Here is a 20777-nt window from a genome sequence, read left to right on the forward strand (position 1 = left end):
TAGTAGAATACATATTCTTTTTTTCAAACAGATAAGAAGCCTCTACTAAAATATACCTATGTTGTGTCATACTTGTTTCAATAAATTTAAAAGGATTCAAGTCATATAAAAATTATGTCCTTGACATGTACAATGGAATTAAATTGGAAATTGACAATGTTCCCTAAAAAAATCTCCAAATACATGGAAAATAAAAAATACACATATAGTCTAGGGTCAAAGAAGAAATGAAAAAGAAGTTGAAAAGTATTTTGAAGTGAATGAAAATAAAAATACCACTTACTAACATTTGTGGGAATTCACTGAAGTAGTAAACAAGAAAATTAATAGCACTAAATGCCTATTTGAGGGGAAAAAAAGGTCTTAAGGCTTCAGACAATTAACAAGAAAAAGAAGACTAAGTTAAAAGACAAAAGATTTAAACAATCTAAGAGGAACTGGTACATTAAGAAGAGTAAGTTAAATCCAATATAGCCAGAAGAAAGAAAGAAAAGATTAGAATAAAAACAAATAAAGTAAAAACAGAAAAACAATAGAGAAAAAGCAGAAAAACAAACATTGGTTATTTGAGATGATCAATAAAATTGATAAACCTCTAGTCAGACTAATTAGGAAAAGAAAAAAAGGAGAAGACATAAATCATTAATATCAAGAATGAGAGAGGGAGAAGTACAACTGAGTTTATAGATAGTAAGAGCATATCATAAAGAATGTGAAAGTTGTTATATATATGTATATGTGTGTGTGTATCTTTTATTAGTAGGCTACATAATAATTCTATGTAAAGTATCAGGGGGCTATTCAAAGTAGTACCTAAAAGTACAGTACATAAGATTCAGAAATAAGTTGTATTTTTTTAATGTAAGTAACAAATAATTTGAAATAGAAATTTTTGATTCCCTATCATTTATAATAACATAAAATTATACATTTACAACAATATAAAAATATGCAATATAATTTTAACAGAACATGAGCGGATAAGACGTAAATAAATGAAGCTAATTCAGTAGACAAAGGATAGTATTTTTCAACAAATAGTGTTTTCAAACAATTGAATGTTCTTTTAAAAATAATTTCAATCCATATCCTCCACTATATTAAAAAATTAAGTGAAAACGAATCATAAACCTAAGTGTAAAATGTAAAACTATGAAACCTGTAGATGGAAATACAGGAGAAAATCTTGGCAATCGGGTTAAACAAGGATTTCTTAGATATGATATGTGATCCATAAAAGAACAAACCGGTAAGTCACACTTCATTAAAGTAAAAAAATTCTGCAGCAGACCTCTCCTGTCTCCCCCACGGCTCCCCTCAGCAGTGTACTTTGTCAATCTGCCTGTTCTGCTCCCCACTCTGTCTCTGGTGAATCTCCTTACTGCCCCTGCACCTCTGGCCTGTACCCTGGTATGGTGTGCATAAATAAATCAAATTATAATAAAAAAAAAGTACTAATTGCTTTAGAGAACATTCAAGCATTAGGCAGAACCCATGCCTTCAACCGATGCTTGAATATGAACATTTCCAAAGGCATGGGATTTCTCAGGCTTGTTCATTACTACATCTCCAGTACTTGCAGCAGTAGTTGATTAAAATGTTTGTAAAGACATGCATGAACCAATGAACATGAAAACAAAGATGATATGCTTTGAACAATGAGAAGACATGCTGTGTTTGTACAACTGTTTTAAGGCCAACAGCAGTTAAAAGGAGGAAAAGATTGGGGTACACTGAAATCAGAGAGGAAGTGGGATTTATACCTCTTAGAAGAAAGACCCTAGAGGGCTAAGGAAGGCAGGATCAGGACTGTCCAAAGACCAGCGATGGGAAGGACTTCTTGCAGCAGGAGGAGAAAGAAGAGGCTTGGTGCGACCCAGGAGAAGGAGCATGTAGGGAGAGCAGAAATTAAACTGAACGAGGAGTGTGAGGAGAGTGAGGCTGAATACAGAGGTATGGAAAAATCAGAAAATGTGCCCACTCGGGTGGGATTTATATTGTTTACATACCCATTTGAGCTTCTAAACTGAGTGTCAGAGAAAACAAATTCTAATTTTTTGAGACCAAAAAAATGTAAAAAGCAATGTGTGCAATGGGCCCAACTGCCAGTTCTGGAGCCAACATGAAGTAAAATTTGGGCTATCAGAAAGTCTTCAAGTTCTACATCATTTATTAAAATGAAGGGTTTATCAAAGTATAATAAAAGGCACGGGCTTAGATTCACTAGCAATTTTCACACAAAGATAAACCTTTTTCTTCAGTAAAAACTCACTTTTAATATCACAGCAGGGTACATTTAATAGATTTTTTTTAAAAAAAACATTGTAACTGTTAACTAATATTAACCAGAGAATGACGCTATTCGCTAATTCTGGAACACCTGGAAGTATGAAGACGTCAAAAGCTCCAAATGGCTCTTTATTAGACAGTCCCAGATTTGAAGACAGCTTCAGATAAACCTAACAATTGAGATGCTGTAAATATCCTTGCTCTTTCACCAATTTCAAACTATATTTAGTAGCATTATTTCCTTTGTTCAGAAGTTATTCTCTGTAACTATTTATTTATATTCTGAAAGGCAGAATACCTTGGACATAGTTAAACAAATGCACGGCTGCCTGAATGAACAAAGGAATGAATCATCACATGACTGTATTAAGATATCTGAGATCTGGTGATAACCTGCTCTGTGTGTGCTCCTAGATCTGCCTGGGCCAGGGTTAAAGCTTTTGTAAACATGCTTTCATATTTAGCAATAATCAGACTGAGATTAAAATGGAGCAGAGAGAGTAAGAATGTTTGTAAGGGAAGAACATTTGTAGATGAGGGGCATGGTGTTGATGAGAGCAGAGATGGATTTACTGTGAAGCTGACGACGTTTAAGTGTTGGGGTGTCTCATTTACACAAGTCCCTTCTGGTGGTCACAAGGAGCCCTGTATTGTTTGTGTAGTCAACTGCCTCCTTAAAATTTGCCAAACTGAGGTATTACTGAATTCATCCATCCGAAAGAGGGTTCTCAAAATAAGTTCAGGCCCCACACACAGCCTGAGTCTGCCCTGTCTGGGAGGTAGGGGACACTGGGAGCAGGAGGAACACTGAGAGTTACTGAGAACATTGTCACCACAGTGGGACTGGAAGCTTGGGTGCCAGTCAAATTTCTGGGTGACTTCTGGTTCTTTTATTAAAGAAACACAATTTTCTAGGCTCACACTTTTACATCTTCTTTGCAAATGAACTCACAGGAGACATTCAGCTGTTACAAACTTCATGTCAAGTCTTGAAGTGCTTTTTAATAGCAGAAATATTTGGCTCACGTGTGGCTTTGTAGCTATGGTAAATACCTCTTCGTTATCTGTCGCTACTGTTATTCCACACCTCCAATTTGGAGGAGAAATTCTGCATATGCATTGAGGCACTAAAAAAGGATATTAAACTACATCTTAGCTGTTTTGTGAATGGCTTCCTTTTATTTAACTCCTAAGTGGAGCTAATGCTTTCATCACAGTGTATTGGTTGTGTGTATGTGTGGGGGGGGGGGGGGTGCAGATGAGGGACAGGGGAAGTGCTTATTATTACATCATCCCTTGGCAGTTTCCTCTTAGCGTCTTGAAGGTTAAGTGGTCAAGGAAGCTCCTTAATGTGAGATCAAGGCATTTCAAGGACTGACTTATCCACCTGTTTTCTGGCAAAGTGTTTTAGCAGATTTTGGACAAAATACTTACGGTGAGTTAAAGGAAGAAACTGACCACCGTAAATATGAGATAAAGATGGGGAAAAACCCTCATGCTGGAGGTTCCGATGACTTCTGACATACAGCCACATTTACTGAAGAGATGTTTTGAGGAGCTGGGCCAATACATCAGAACAATATATTTCAAATTGTCATTTTTAAGAATCAAGAGAAATAGCGGCAAAGTACTAAAGAATTTTTGGATAGGTCCTGCATTGAACAGTGATATTTTCTTCTTTATATAATTTAATTACTTCATAAAGAGATAGAAAATATTATTGTACTCCATAAGTTAAACACTTGACATTTTCATTCCTGAAAATGCAACATTTTTAAGAGCCTAGATATGTTTATTAATTAGTGATTATTAACACCCAGTAAACAACATTATGTCTTGTAAAAACACAATCTCTCTTCACAGCATGATGCTGAAATCTATTATTTTCCGATTCCATATGCTGAAACACACTCAAATGGTCACAAATGACCTTAAGCATTAAATAAATGTAAATGAGGACAACACAGAAAATGTGCTTTTGATTGATAACTAAAAGACCAGGTTGAAAATCACGCCCCAAAATGAAGTACTCCCCGTAGAGGTATAGCTGTCTGCTCCGTGGAGGGAAGGCTGCCCTAAGAATGAAGAGCACACAGGTGAGAGGAGATTGCGCTTTCACCAGGTCTGTGAGAGGTTGTCCTGGGAAACAGAACTGGTTTGTTCACTTGTGCGGGAAGCAGAGCACGCTGCCCTGTGCCATCAGCCTAGCTGAGCAGGATCTAGAGATACGCCATTACATTCTCCAGCTAACACAGAGAAAAAAAATTATTGTGCTTCTATAGTCTCTTCTCCAATATATCAACACCCTATAGTTTTTTTCCCCTTAAATATTTTATTTATTTATGCATACAGAAATGGGGGACAGGCCAGAGGTGCAGGGGTGGTGAGCGGATTCACCAGAAACAGAGTGGGGAGCAGAACAGGCAGATGGATGAAGTACACTGCTGAGGGGAGCAGCGGGTGAGACAGGAGAGGTCTGCCACGCCATGTGGGCCAGCTCCAGGGGCGGGGATCGAACTTGCACTGAAGCGGCCAAAGCTTGGCTTGGCTTGGCAGTGCAGCACTCCACTTGGCAGTGGTAGCTACGAGCATGGTTGCTGTTCCCTTATCCCCTCGCCCCCCAAAACTGAACAGTTGGGGTAGAGAAGCATCAACATAAGTAAAATCAAAATGTCAGTGGGTGACAGATTAACAGCAATAAATGATTAATAGATTGCTCTTATTATATTTGTGATCAAGCATATAAAGGTAAAATGCACAAACACAAATATTTCATGTGAAAACTCATGCTTACTCATCCCTCTAGGTCCAACCAACAGGGCAGAAATAAAATATAACATCATAGAAAACACCATTGTGCTATTGTTTCCCCTGGTCTGGATAGGAATGAGCAGATTCTAAAAGAAAATGGACAGCTAGACTATTTGAAAGTGGTAGAGTAGCACAGGATTTCTTAATGTGGGCACCATGAAACTTTGGGTGACATGCTTCTTTGTTGGGCGGGGGTTGTTTTATGCACAACGGGGTGGTTAGCATCATCCCTGGCCTCTACCCACTATACCAGTAGTAATCCCTTCCCCCAAATCATGACAATAAAAAAGGTCCCTTGGGGCAAAATTTCTTCCCCAAGTTAAGAACCAGTGGCTACAGGCCTTCATAAGACAGACAGCCCCAGGCTGGGTTTCTCCCAACCTCATACTGTACACGCTCAACATTTAAATCATTCCCAACTCAGTGTTTCTTATCTATTAATTGAAGACAGTGCAAATTCTGCCCACCCCATTACAGGTTCTCGTAAGCATTAAAAACGATACTTTTAAAGTGTTAGGACAGTGCCTGACACACAAGAAGTACTCAGTGAATGTTAGCTTTTATTATTCCTAGTAATCGCTCATCATGCCAAGTAAAACAGTTTCCACTAGAGAGCTTTAACTAGAAAGATTATCTTACCTGCTTGATATCTTCGGAGTCTTAAACACACCGGCCTTCTGATTCCTTGTGATGATGTCTCTCACATCTATAGGTCATGGTTAAGAAAGCTTCTGCAGTGATGGTCAACTGGCCTCCCGGCTCCCAAAAAGGCCCACAAACAGATTCCCTTATCTCACCATAGACAGAGTCAGCACTGTGGCAAAAGAGCTGTAGGATGTAAAACAGGATAGAAGGACCTAGCCCCGACTCTAACAACCAAAGCTGATTTTCTTGACACAGGCATATCTTTTAATTCTGGGGGCTGCCGTTTTGCCACCGGTGAAATGTATGTTCAGGGGCCATGCTGGCAAGGCCCAGGTTAATGGGTGCTGGTGAAGAGTGAGAGCACCTTTGCTTAAGAGTTGGGGGTCCAAAGGCAGCCTGTGGGAGGGCAATTGCTGTCTTTGAAGTATTTCCCACATTGAAGTATTTCCAGTGTCCTAATGCTCCGAGGGAGGGTGAAGACGAGTAGCAGGTAGACTTGGGAGAAAGTGAGGTGAGAAAGATGGAGAAGCGCTTAGAGGTGAAAACTTGAGGAAAAAAACAAAACAAGGTCAGTCTACTGAATGGCCCCTTGAAGAGCTGTCCTTATAGGCTTGGCCTTGGCCTTTGGCCTGTAAGGACCTGCACGGAAGTTATTGAAGGTATGTCTTGAGGAGCTGGTCTTTACATTACACAACACCATCTTTACGAGGGGCCAAATCATGTCAAGTTCCAGCTCCAGGAAGAGCCAGACCTCAGGTCAACTAGCTTTGCTGCCGTTTCTGGACACTGCAAATCTCACAACTGTCCCTCTTTAGTGTTTTGCTCTGGTCATTGTGCAGCTTACACACAGAGGTGGCACCTCTAGCCAACAACTTGTGCCACCTATTTTCAGCCCTAACCTCTATTCCTGGCCTTATCATATTTTCCCTGGTTTTTAAATTTTCAATTGCCCTCATTTTTTCATTTATTTTATATGTTATATTCTTTATGTCACCATAAGAAGCTTCAAAATCCCTTGTTTGGAATAGGCAGGCTTAAATACACAAGAAATAAAATAATTCCTGTGAAGCTTGCAAGCTGAACTAAATTGGGCCCATGGGGAGGACACCAAGCAGACAGGCGATGTTCCCCTATTGCTCAGAAAAACAGATTTCCTGAATGCTCCAAACAAGCATTGGCCAAGATCTCCCTGTAAGAACAGAGCCACAGGACTTTTTAACCCAAGTCTCTGCTTGAAACACCAGGCACACCCATTTCTCCTCGGAGTGAATAAGCAGGTACTGTGACAGCTTTTTCCCCCAGGAGTGGGTAGGAAAAATCAATTAGGTCTCCTAATGAAGGGCTTTGTTGAGGTTTACAAAAGTGCTATAATGCAGACTTTTTTTTTCTGGGTGAACTTTCCTGTATGCAAATTAAATACCGTTAAATTACATTCATTAAAAAAATAAAAGAGACTAATTTGCCTACTTGTTTTGATTAACTAAAATGACACATCGGCCTACAGTTCTGTCTATTTCAGGAAGAAAGTATTTCAGGAAAGTCTTCTAAATGGAATGTCTTGTAGGAAAGGACAGCTGACATCTTTATTCTGAGAAGAACAAAATTAGTAAAGAGTCAACTGACAACTGTTTCTGATTAAGCTCCCCCACACTCTGGCCACACCCGGCTCAGCGTTTCCATGACACCCAACTGCATGCCATAATGGACTCGGTACACCTGTAGCGTCGTATGAGTACATGACTAATCTATCAAGCAAAACATATTATTTTGTTAGTGAAGGTAATACTTTTTATAAAATAGTCACAGGGAAGTTAAATTATATAACTCGGAAAACCTATTAATAATTTTTAGTAAACATCTTAACACTATATACTTTCATACAATTTATAAACTTGTGACTCTGGGGGTCAGGCTGAAGCAAGTATATGTATTTATATTCTAGAAGCTTTTTTTTTTTAAATGAAAAAATTCACAGTACTATTTAGGCTGCTTTATTTTTAGAACTAGGAAGGAAATATATTTTGTGGCTTAGGAGGTCTTTTTTACATTAAAACAAGTACCAAGAAGAAAAAAATGGCAATAGTGTATTGAAATATTTACCGTGAGAGATATATTCTGATATTCTGTTTCCCACCCTTTAGTTTAGATCAGATTTTGAGGTAGTTCCTCTGGTTGGCACTGTGTCCAATAATAGATTTTATCATTCTTCTGTGTTACCTCAGGGTAATAAAGGAAATGCAATCAAATCGAGTCAATATGTCCGGGAATGAACCAAATTGTGTTCTCTGAACTGCACCCACCTTTTGGGAGGCTTCAGAGGGAGGTGATTTCTGATTAAATGGACACAGAGCAATCATCTCCAATCTCCTCGTCTGGTTAACGAGAGTTCCAGAGCTGTACGATACGTGCTTGTGGCTAAAAGGAAACAAGATTCTTCAGGTTTTCATCTTAAAGTATGTTAAGGAGTTGGGAATTGGTAGATTTCTAGTCCTTGAATGTAGGAATACATTTTTGTATCATGACAATGAATTATTTTAATTGTATGCTATGCATACCAGTAGTGTATATTTAACTTAGTATAGTAGCCTCCTCCTGCAATCAGTAATTTTTCTACATATCAGGAGTTGTATATACATTTTGTATCTATGCAAGAAAATATTTAAAAATTATTAAGACTGTGATTCACAAACAATTAGTCTCTTGGTTTATATTACCTTTATTTTCACTGGAGCATCAAAAGTGAGGGTAGGAAATTATGAGATTATATAGAAATCCTTAACCTCCAAAGTTAAAAAAATGTTTGCTGCAGCATTATTTGCAAATGTAAAGGTTGCAAATATTCTTAAATGTGCTTGTCATTCAACTGACTGGTGATGATATCACAGAGGGGATCTGAACTCTGCTGGCAATATCAACTGTTATGTTCATGGACAAAAGACTTTTTCTTCTAGAGGGAGCTGAAACTCACCAGATCACTCCAATTTTTGTTGAAACAGAATGACTTTATGGGGGGGAAAAAACACACAAAACTTTCTAGTCAGGTGAACTTGTCTCCTAGTGCTGGTTCTTATACCCAGTGGTTATATAAATATGGTGAATTAACCATCTCAAAATAGCAATTAGAATTTCTCTTTTGGGTCCTCCCTGGTGGTGCAAGGGACTGAAGCACAGCACTATGAAGCTAACCACAGCTTCTGAGGCATGAGTTTGATCCCCAGCCAGAGAGCTAACCTACATGTCCCAAAAGAACTCCCCTCAGCAGTGTATTTCAGTGGATCTGCCTGTTCTGCTCCCACTCTGTCTCTGGTGAATCTTCTCACCCCTGTACCTCTGGCCTATATCCCAGTTCTTATATGCATAAATAAGTTTAAAAAAATAGAATTCCTCCTTTATAGGCTTAAGGGAGTGTCAGATATGATAAACCTGGTGCACAGTAGGTAACCTAATTTCCACCAATTATTTTATTTTCAAAGATTCATGTAAAATCCTTGGAGAAATGTAGAAGTTGGTGATAGTAACTAAAATATGGTTTGGCAATTAAACTTTAGTTCCTTTCCCTACTGTTCAGAACCAGTGAGGTGAACATTTATATTGCAGAATTTAAATAACTGGAAAGAATCAAAGAGCTTCTGCCCTGTAGATCTGCAGTGTCTTTTACACGCATAAATGTGCTTGAGCCATGGCACAGTCTGTGTCCCTCTAGGACAAGGACTTGCTCTGTCTTGTCCATGGCTGTAGTTTTAGAAGTCGCATATCATGCAATTAATGTTGGTTGAATTAATTTTAATTAGTTAGGTTAATTAATTAAAATTTAATTTCCAAAGCTATTCGCTGAGCCACTGTGAGGCAGAGAAGAGTCCACTCATGACTCACCTAAGTACTAGTAGTACTGCTGGCCCTGGCAGTGGAGGAAGGGGCCTGCACACGAGGCTCCAACATTTCCAAAGTCACAACCCTCCATAGTACCCAATTAAAGGCTATTGTTAAGTAAAATAATGTTAAGCTAGGGGTAGCTCCTTTAAAATGCAGAGTTTACCGTTTTCTTGCGAATCCTATACGCATGATCATGTTCACGACTGTGTATAATGTGAAGATAAAATGTTTGGGTCCAGAGCATGAACAGTGGATCACCATGCATTGCCATATAAGTATTTATTTATTTATGCATATAAAAACTGGGGTACAGACCAGAGGTGGGAGGATTTACCAGAGACAGAGTGGGGAGCAGAACAGGCAGAATGACAAAGTACACTGCTGAGGGGAGCAGCGGGCGAGGCAGGAGAGGTCTGCTGCGCCATGTGGGTCACCTCGATGGCTGGGGATCGATCTCATGCTGCATTGCCGTAGATGGCTTCATAGTGCTTATGTCACCACGGGGGCCCTTCTGCAAGTAATTTGATGTTTCCTAAGGATGGGTTAAGGCAGGCTACTTGTGTTGGGCACTCACAGGTACTGAGGGCACTCATAATTCATTAGTATACCAGAGAGGGCTGGTATCGTACTTTTGGTACACTTCATACTGAAGTGCGATCTTGCATTTTAGTATTATACTTTTTAATTCATTATGATGTGGAAGAGGCTTATCATCAATAGTAACTCAGTATACCATTTGACACCCCTTGCCTTATGTCATCACCATCACCAGCTACAAACTTTACTGAATAATTATATCTGGACACTTGGAGATTTTGTCCTTTCTTATACAAAGGGGAAGTACCAAAGAAAAGGGAATAGATATTTTAAGATAAATCTAAGGAACTGGATGAACCAAACGATTCCATTTCTAGTTTATCCTTTGTTCTCTTTGGCTACAAATAAAATGGCACCAGCAGGGAGTGGCAGCTCGCAGGTGGGGGAGCTGTGAGTTGGACACAGCAGTGGACCAACGAGAACCTCAGGGACGTCCACTCGCGAGTCGAAGGAACTACTTAGCACTTACAACATTCACTTAGACCTCAGGTCTTAATCTATTTTCAGATCTCTCTGCTTAATAAATCTCAAATCAACATCTAGTTTTTCAGGGTCAAGATAAGAGCTCTAAAAGACATAGCCAATCCATCTGATACATTTTAGGGAGATAATAAATACTTCACTTGGTTGATTTACTTCTATGATATAAAGATTCAGGGCTTATTCAGTCATCATTTCACATGCTTAAAAAGTAGAAAAATTGGAAAATAAAAAAAGAAATGTCAGAAAATGTTATTTTTTTAAAAAAGGTAAAAATCAGAATCTTCAATGCTAAGATGGTAAGACATATCTCAGTTGGATTCATTCAATTTGGATGCCTAGAACAACAAAAATAATTTTTTAAACGATCAGAATAATGTACAGGGCAATACTCAGATGTGATGCGCAATTGCCAGGTCGATTTTCAATTACATTTCACTGATGTATTCATTTGTTTCTTAATGTGCTCATCTTGCCCATTAAGAATAATTAGCAGCTTTGCTTAGAGATTTTCTGGCTTCTGGCAATGTTTCTCCCTCCCCCTCCCTTTTTGTTGACATCCACTTCTACTTTTTAGTAAGTAATTTTTGGATAATATCCTACAACTGCTATATAATTTAGGCTTCCTAAAAATTTAAAGGAAAGCTGTAAACAGTAATTTTAAATGAGTTTGTTTCAGTCTATATGCATCAACAGTATGTGATTCAGTGAATTAGTGATTCTTACAGAAAGTGGGCACGCAATAGGAAAAAATTCATTCATAGTAACTTCACTTAGTAAAACATTATGAGGAATGCCAGTTGTAAGCCCTGTGAGCAAATCAAGAATAACAGTAGTTATTGAAAGCAGAAAAAAATTTCCAATGTTGAAGGCTTTCTGCATGTCTCTCAATTAAAAATAAATCAGATTGTTTACATCAGAAAGAAAAAAGGCATATAAATACAGAATGCTACATATAAAAACTGGGCTCCATCAGGAAAGTCCTAAGAGATGAAATAAAACACACTACCAGTTTTGGTCTGCACCCTGAAAGGACCTACTTTATCTACATTGTAAAGTTCTTCCCCTCCTGCCCTTTGGCACCCCGCTATATTAAACCCATTGTAAAACCCAGCACAATAAAGCACTCTCAGGGCCGAGCTACTGAGGACCAAATGTTAAAAATCCATTTTCTTGGGAGGGGGCTGTACCAATCATTTCTTTGAAAGGCCGGCAGAGTGAATACAGAATCTGAGATTTCCTCTCTGGTTTCAAGAGCTGGCATGGCGTCTTTGCTCGGAAGGTGCGTTAATTAATGACATTAGCATCGCTTCCCTTCTTTGGAAGCGCTGTAGTTTAGCTCAATAATAATTTCAGGACAATTAAATTTACATACCGACTACAGATGCTTCCCATAGTTTGATAAAAGTTCTAATTGGTTTCTGACGTGATTAAATAAGACACCTGCTGACTTGAGAAAAACCTCAGATTGCTGAGCCCAATCTGAAAGTTTCTGTGACTAAAATGACCTCTTATCCAATAATCCTGCTCACCCCCCACCCTCACCCCCCCAAAAAAAAACATCCGCTGGGGCTGAGCCAGCATACCTGACTTCCTCTTGTTCTGTTCCCTGACATGTGGAGGAGGAGCACTGTGAAATGATACAGTGCACAGAATAACTCAGAATAAAGCAGAGTGAATGAAACAACATCAGGAATATTTTGAGAAACTTGCGACAGTCTCAAGATCATGATTAAAATCCTGCATTTTAAAAAAGGAAGCACCTTTTGTGATCTCTTCCCTTGTGTGAAAGGCCAAGCCTGTGATTGGCTGTTTTTCCTTCCTGAATTTTTTTTTTTTAATCTGCCAGGCAATTAGCTGGGTGGGGCTCTGTAGAGCACACAAGTGCTGCTGAACATTATTAGCTACTTGTTTCTCATACCTCTTTCCTCCTCTTTGAGCAGCCTGATGAAGCTGCTGCAAAATTTTATTTTCAAAAAAATTCATAACAGAGAATCAAAAACAGGCTTTAAGAAAGATGCTACAAAGAAAGCAAAACTGCTCTGGCATTGGGGCTGGGGGGGGTCTAAATTTCATATGGGTGGATTGCCTCCTTCATAATGCAAATGTAAGCCTCACCAAAAAATCCAAAGCAAATACATCATCCATATTTCCTCTCAATTTCTAACGGCTGTTAACTGCCCCTGAACAAATCAGCTCGATTGCTAAAGTAGCCACAAATTATGCTTGCTTTCTTAGTTAAAGTACAGTTCAATTTTCATGAACTCTGTGTACATATTAGTAAAGCATAATCTAATATAATGGGGTTTGAACTGTAATAGCATAGCAGCAAAAAAAAAAAAAAAGCAAGCAGGAGAAGAGATAGCTTTTATAATCTTAAATAAAAGGAAATAATGAAAAACTGATAGCTGTTTCCAGTGAAGGGTTATAGAGTCCTCAGCAATTAGAGCAGGGACAGCATTACTCAGTAGGCACATCAAAAGCACGAGAGGTAGTAATGATCAGGAAATTGGAAGTTCATTTTTGCAAGTAATACTCAATATCATAAATATTAAATAATTTATTTCAGACCAGAAAACTTCAATGGAAATAAAACAACAAGCATGTTTGAAAATGACTAAGAAACCCATCTTTTTGCCTTGAGTGGTTCACAAATCATAGGTTGCTTTAATGAGAATTGACTATAAAAATCTATCAAAATAAAAAAACACACTTAGTTGTGCCCCATGAATTCCATATATTTCTACTTTTTCTTAATTACTGATCATGTGTGTGGGGGGAACTCTTTTTTAATACCCCATGCTGTCTTTCTTTATATCAATTGTTACTCAGCCGGCAAAAGGGACTGAGCACAACAAACCCGTTTTCTATCTGAATAAGGATACTTCTGATGGCCTTTTCATTCCCATCAGTTAACAGAACTTCTTTGACATCTGCAGAAATAGCAACCTGAAAAAAAAAAAAAGGGAGCACAGCAAACAATGAGCAAATATGCTTGTCTGTGTGGAAGTGAAGACAGGAGTGACAAGCCTTCAGTATCATGCTTCCTCACCTATTTCTCTGTAACAATCTTCAATCTTTTTTCATTTTATGTCTGCATTATTTTAATCATTCAATCAAATCAGTCAATACTTTTATCATTCCATTTGCGGGAGCCTCTATCTTGCTATCATTCTGTTCGGTAATTGCATTGTGACAGCGGATGATGGTATTCTGAGAGGCTTTCATTTGTGGGCTTCTGTTTATCTAGTAGAGCCATCATACAAGGCTGTCACTCTGCCTTTCAGCTTGCTTCTGTCTGACTGCCTGATGCCCTTCATATAACTTTGCATTGCAGGCAGATGGCTTTGTGAGGGTAATTTTTTTGTGAGCTTTGACATGCTCGCACATTGGGCTGTAACCTCGACACATTGTGTAAGAGCGACAGGTTTGTCAAATGCCAATCAGTGTAACAATATGCTTTTATTTGTAGAGACATAAAAACTTGTCTAATGCACTGTGCTGCTACATAATATCTCCTGAATACATGACTCAGAACCCGGAGAATGGGGAACAACGTTCCTGAATGGCCAATCTAATTCAAAAGAATCTAATTACTGAGCGCTCTGGATCATGTTTGTTGGTGTGATAATGCAGGCAAAACATTAGCAGCTATATCATGGTGCTCCAACTGTGATTCGCCGGGCTATTCCTGTATCTTAGCAAATGGGACTATAATCTGAAAAAAAAAAAAAAAATGCTTTCGCTATGGCAAAGAAAGACTGCCGAGGCCTGGAATGTCACAACAAGCGATATTGACTACACTGAAGTAAAATGTTTCTGCTCATCGAGGCAACCATAAAATCAATATGATCCGAAAGTAAGTCAATCTAGAAGGTCTCTCAAGACCCGGCAGCTTGACCGCAGCTGATGCTGTTGACGGTTCTCTGACGCAGCAGTTGGAAGCCCTGGAACATTTTTCCTTTTGTTCCTCCCTCTGAATGGGATTGGAATTGAGAAAAGACCTACCATGAGCCCAGCCAAGCATGTCATGCCACCCCCTAGCTCACACACAGCAAGGTCCCTGAAAGAGAGAAAAGAAATGGTAGAACCCATACAAATTAGATGAAAATGGCCAGAGAGAGATATATGTTACAAGAACAAATTGCCATCTGCAGTTAAGAGCGGCGCTACCAGGAAGTTGTGGAGACGCGACTGGGCTACCTCATGTCGTTTTGCGTTTTAAAAATAATTATGAAATAGAAAAGTCACAAAGCAGGCAAATCAGTGGGGGTTCCCTCATTAGTGTTCACTGCAACATTACCACCGCTGAGCTGAAAAACCTGAGAAGGTTCCCTTTTTTCCCTTGTCAATGGCGCTGTCTTTTAGAACTAAACTAGCTAGAGTAGCAAAAGATAATTGTTAGGAAAGGATAACACTGTTAATCCACATTCATTCCTTCAAAAACAGTTAGACAAGTAAATGAAGAATATATATGAGTGTGTCTATACCTATATTATAGTCACACATACACCACACACACACACAAATAAATGCAATCTTGGATTTGAAAAAATTCTAAAACAAATGGAAACATTTTTGGAAAACTGAACTGCCCCCATCAAGAACAGTTACACAAAGAGCATTTAGCAATTAACACTTAAATCACAATTGACCCCAACACAACACAGTGAATAAACAATGCAGGGACATAATATGGTTAAGCCAGCAAACCCCGGCTAAGGTAATGACTGGGTTCTGACTTCGCCGCTCAAAAGTAAAGCGGCTCACAGTTCAAGCTGACAGTCTGGGGTAGCACTCTGCACTTACCTTCCCCTTTGTGCCTAAATATCAGCCCTCAACATGTGACATTCTCCCCCTGGCCCACTGCTTGCTGATTGGAGCTCGGTCAAGCTGAAGCAGAGCAAGATGAGCAAATGCCAGACTTCCAGGGCAGCTCTGCAGCCCAACGTGAAACTGCCCTGTCTTTATTATGTGTATTTACTTGGGACTGTTTCTTCTTCCCACTTTGGGAAGTTTATAACCTCAACAGGAAAAAAAAAAAGCATAATTAAAAGAGTGGGGGAGAAAGAAAGAAAAGGAAGGGTAGAAGAAGCCAAAGAAGGACGTTCATATTCGAAAACACACTTAATGAGTATTTAGTTGCTCTAAGCAATTATAGACTGGTTAGTAAATATGGACCCATAGAGCTTCAAAAAATACATATTATTGACCCAATCTTGTAAGTACATATTGTTAAAACACACACCATGATCACTAATGGCTTGTCTGGATTCACAATGGACTATTCAGAAGCATGTATTGGATGACTTTTTATAAAACGAGAACCAAAAAGAAAAACCCTTATTTCCTGGGTCTAACCAAAACATCTTAAGAATTTTTAAATAAAAGTTTTGTGGGGTTTTTTGCCTTTTTCCTATATCTCATCCCTGGGTTTCAACTAATAGTTGAAAACATTTATTTAAAAAAAAAATGAAGAGGAAATAAAGAAAACATTTATCTCCATAGCATGAACCTATAGCAGTAATTTGTATTTTACAAATACATATTGTTAGGTAGCTAAAAATGCCTTTATGACCAGGGGTGGAATGGCATCTTTAAATAATAGCTGGGGTGGGGGGGGGAGTACTTATTTCTCAAATATCCTGTAGTGACTTTCCTAGTAGAAGTTTAAAGAAGGTGTTTATTGTTGTTGGTTTTTATTTTTTTTTTTTTCTGACCTTCACAATCAGTAAAGATTGATTGGAGCTTCACTTTTGTTTCGCCCAAATCAAAGTAAAATAAAATGCCTTGAGTGGAAATCAAAAGCCTTTGACATAAAGCAAAAAGCTTGCTGTGCAATATTAGTACCCAAAGGCAATTCAGATATTTTTTTCAGAAGCAACATATTTTCACTACGAACGTCCCCCATTTCGGTTTTCTTTTCTTCCTTATACTTTTTAATAATTTGAGAAACATAATCATGGCAATCTTTAATATGCAGATATAATAACCATAAGTGGCGGATATATATATATTTATATATTTTATATATATATAAATAAGTAAATATATATATACTTAAGTGCAGCTTTGTACCTGAATATACTACTGTGCTTGAGGCAGTAGTAAGCCAAAACCTCTTCAGAGGGCCAGATGCCTGGAAAACACAAGAGGATAGACTTTTTGATTATAGAGTCTCTTCTCAATCATTCTCTAAAGCCATACTTTTAAGAAATGGTTTTTAAAAATAATGTTGAGCATAAGCTACTACTTGAATCAAACTTAAGATAATTATTACTAATAATGCGTCATCATTTAAGTTTCTTTTGTTGTTATTTTTATAGTGGTGAGAAAAAGAATCCCTTTCCCAGAAAAATGTCCCATATAAATGCTGCTAAATTTCAACCATAAAAAAAAAAAAAAAGAAGTTAAACTGCAGTGGTATTTAGGTGGATCTTCATCAACTACATATGAATCTTTTCAGTTAACAGACAGGATCAGTTGAAAACCTACTCCATATCCAGTCCCTGTTATTCAACGATAAATGGAAAACTTACTTGTAGAAGCAAATAATAAGCACTGAGGTCATTACCCCTTTTTGCTTGATTCCATTCCATTCTAATATGTTTTATTACATATAGGTTATTTTTCTGCTATTAAAAATCAGAATGTACTCTAAGGAATTTTAATTTTACCAGTTTTGGAACATTTTAAAATTTGTCTTACCCTTAAATACCATGAATGGGCATTTTCTGAAATTATCTTCTGTAGAAATTTGGTTTATAACACTATGCAATTTAGGGAAATAAGCTCAAACTTCCTCAGATGTATGCCACCACACCACACCTACCATAGGAGATTTTTACTTAAATAATAAACAAACATGCTTGGCAATTAAAGCTTCTAGTACTATAAGTGATTTTAATTTTGTTTTTTATATTTTAATTTTTTCTTTATTTTATACTTATATTTTCTGTATTTTCCAAAAATTTTACAGTGAGTATATAACATTCTTGTAATCAGAATAAAATAAAAGTTAGGTTTTATATAAAAGTTAGGTTTTCCCCAAGTGGTCAGACTCAAAGAGCAGGCAGGGTAGCAGGTATCCATGCCCCCTAAGGGTGAGAATGCCCAGCAGTCCTGGGGAAGGGCAGTAAACACTCACTGCCTGGACACTAAATACTCTTCTAAGGCGTTTTAATGCAAAGTTAAAACCATCTAGCAAGATTTAATCTTTTCCTCCTAGATGCATCTCCACCTAGGAGGAGTAAGACATTTGAACATTTCAGAAAGGAGGATGCTAAATAAATGGTAACTAAAATCCTTATAGGAACAATGGGTAAAGTTTGTGAACAGCACAGACATGCTCCATAGCATTTGCTGCAGGAAACGACATTTGGGTGTAGCCACTAGCTCAGCCTCTAAGGCACTCTAGTAGAAATGATAGTCTGGAGAGAAACAAGAAAAACCTGTAAGAAGTGTCTGGAGCCCTTTTGGGGAACAAAGTCAGGGAAGCAGTGAGTAGAGGGAAGTAGTTAAGATCACAGGCACTTGGGGACCAGATTCACTGGCTCCAGTTCCAGCTCTGAATTTCCTGAGTGACAGTGGACAGGTTATTTAACCTCTCTGTGCCTCAGGTTCCTCATCTGTGAAATAACATAATTGGAATAGCAACCTGACAGGATTGTTGCGGGGATTAAATGAGTAAAACAGATGAAATGTACTTAAAATACTTCCTAACTAGGCCCTCCTTGGTGGCGCAGCGGGTTAAAACACAGCACTGAGAATCTAAAGCCGCTTCCGCATGAGTTCGATCCCCGCCTGCCCCGGAGGTGACCACATAGTGTGGCAGACCTCTCCTGACCCACCCACTGCTCCCCTCAGCAGTGTACTTCGTCGATCTGCCTGTTCTGCTCCCCACTCTGTCTCTGGTGAAGCCTCTCACCATCCCTGAGCCTCTGGCCTGTACCCCAGTTCTGTATGCACAAATAAATAAATCTTTAAAAAAAAAATACTTCCTAACTCATAACAAGCTCAGAGAAAGATATAGTTGTTAATGTTATTCTGCAAAAAGGGTTAGGAGAGAGGAAGAGAGAACACATAAACTCAAAACAATTTCCACCAACTGTAAGGGAGGGAGCACCTTTTTAACCTGCCCCTACTCATGAACTTTGACATAATTCCAAAGTCCTACTATCTGGCATAATTCTCCATAAAAAGAACTCTATGCAGATAGAAGTACATATTAAAGTCTCTCAAGGAGGAACTGAAGACAGGGTTCTACAATAAGTGGATATAATCACCCAATAGTGAATTTCTTTATGCCTTTAGTAGGTAATTTTGAGGTTTAAAAGGTAATGATAGGGGAAGGGTGTTTAACTAAAATTCAAGACTTGATTAAGTATAAAAATATGACTTCTAAAATGCAGTCTTCTAAGAGTTTCATAATTTTCTCAAAAAATTGTCGAAGTTGACTTTAAACTAATCTAAATATTAAACATGCAAAGAACAAAGTTCTTTAAAAAAGCACCTCAAATTTCCCCACTAGTACATATTCACTGTTAACATTTTGGACCTAGTTCCAAAACTCCTCCTAGTATAAAGGTATTTTATACAAAGGGAATCTTCTCATGCAGGCATTCAATAACCTGGTTTTACTCCCACTCAACATGGAATGGATAGGTTCCCATGACAATAAAACTGTACTGTATCTGTTAAATTATTTTTATGACTGCCTGGATGTATGCATCATAATTTATTGAATCAGTTTCTTCTTGGTATCTGATTAGTTTTAAAGTTTTTGATATTTTGAGATTATAAAAAGTATATCATGAAGACACATTTTTTTTTTAAAGATTTATTTATTTATTCATACAGAACTGGGGTACAGGCCAGAGATGCGGAAGGTGAGAGGATTCACCAGAGAGAGAGAGCGGGGAGCAGAACAGGCAGATGACAAAGTACACTGCTGAGGGGAGCAGCGGGCGGGTCAGGAGAGGTCTGCCACACCATGTGGATCTCCTCCGGGGCAGGCGGGGATTGAACTCATGCGGAAGTGGCTTTAGCTTCTTAGTGCAGTGCTTTAACTCGCTGCGCCACCAGGGAGGGCCCAAGACACATATTTTTTAACCAAACATGTGATTCACTTCTTAGATATGGGAAATACAGCAAAGATTAATGCATTTCATATTGCTATGTACCAAATAGTCTTTCAAAAACTTCATCCCCCGTGTGAATATTTATTTCCTCAAACTTTGCCAAGGTAGTTTTGTCAACCTATCTTATTTTTTGCTAATCTGTTAAGTTTTTAAAAAGTTATCTCTTACTCTGATTTGTCTTCAGATCATATAAATCTTTCACCCTTTTATAAGTTATCTCAGTGCCAGTCAAAACCACTAGATATTACTACTTCACACCCTGGCGGGGGAGGAGTTATAATCAAAAAGTCAGATAATAGCAAATATTGGCAAGGATGTGGAGAAATTATGTAAAATGATTCAGTCATTTTGAAAACCACCTTGCAGTTCCTCTAAAAGCTCAGTGTAGAACTATCACATGACCTCACTTGTCTACTCCTAGGTATAAGCCCAAGAAAAAGCACGTGCACACAAACACTTGTACATGAATATTCACAGCAGCATTAATCACAACAGTCAAAAAGTGGAGAAAAATCCATCAACTAATGAATGGGTAAATAAAATGTGGTGTGTCTGTGAAATGATGATCACTTGATAATGAAAGGAAAAAAAGTCCTGTTCCACACTTCTGCATGTATGGAATTGGAAAACAGAAGAGAAACAAGCCAGTCACAAAGAGTCACTACATTGTCTGTGTCTATTGACATGAAATTTCCAGAATGAGCAAATCCATAGAGGCAGGGTGTGGAGTGAACATTGTCTAGGGCTGGGTGGTGAATGAGGAGTGATTGCTAAGACTATTAGGTTGCTTCCAAAGGTGAGGAAATACTCTCACATTTATTGTGATGGGGGCTAGAAAACCTTGTAAATATATTCTAAGTAATGAGGTGGACTGCACAGTACGCGAATTATATTTCAACAGTAAATTTAAAAAGATTTCTCATTGTTGGCCCTCCCTGGTGG

General features: G+C 38.2%; 1 protein-coding gene across 1 annotated transcript in view; it reads right to left on the minus strand.

The window, feature by feature from the left end:
• Positions 1 to 20777, minus strand: part of CAMKMT (calmodulin-lysine N-methyltransferase) — a 299509-nt gene that overhangs the window by 30922 nt on the left and 247810 nt on the right. Inside the window, exons 4-7 of the mRNA XM_004686026.2 lie at positions 16774 to 16834; positions 14704 to 14758; positions 13581 to 13644; positions 5740 to 5806 (exon numbers count right to left, since the gene is read on the minus strand). Of these exons, the coding sequence (XP_004686083.2) occupies positions 5740 to 5806; positions 13581 to 13644; positions 14704 to 14758; positions 16774 to 16834 (247 nt within the window). The remainder of the gene's footprint in view (positions 1 to 5739; positions 5807 to 13580; positions 13645 to 14703; positions 14759 to 16773; positions 16835 to 20777) is intronic.

The sequence above is a fragment of the Condylura cristata genome, unplaced genomic scaffold, assembly GCF_000260355.1.
Source record: "Condylura cristata isolate star-nosed mole 26May11 unplaced genomic scaffold, ConCri1.0 scaffold00020, whole genome shotgun sequence".
NCBI lineage: Eukaryota > Metazoa > Chordata > Mammalia > Eulipotyphla > Talpidae > Condylura > Condylura cristata.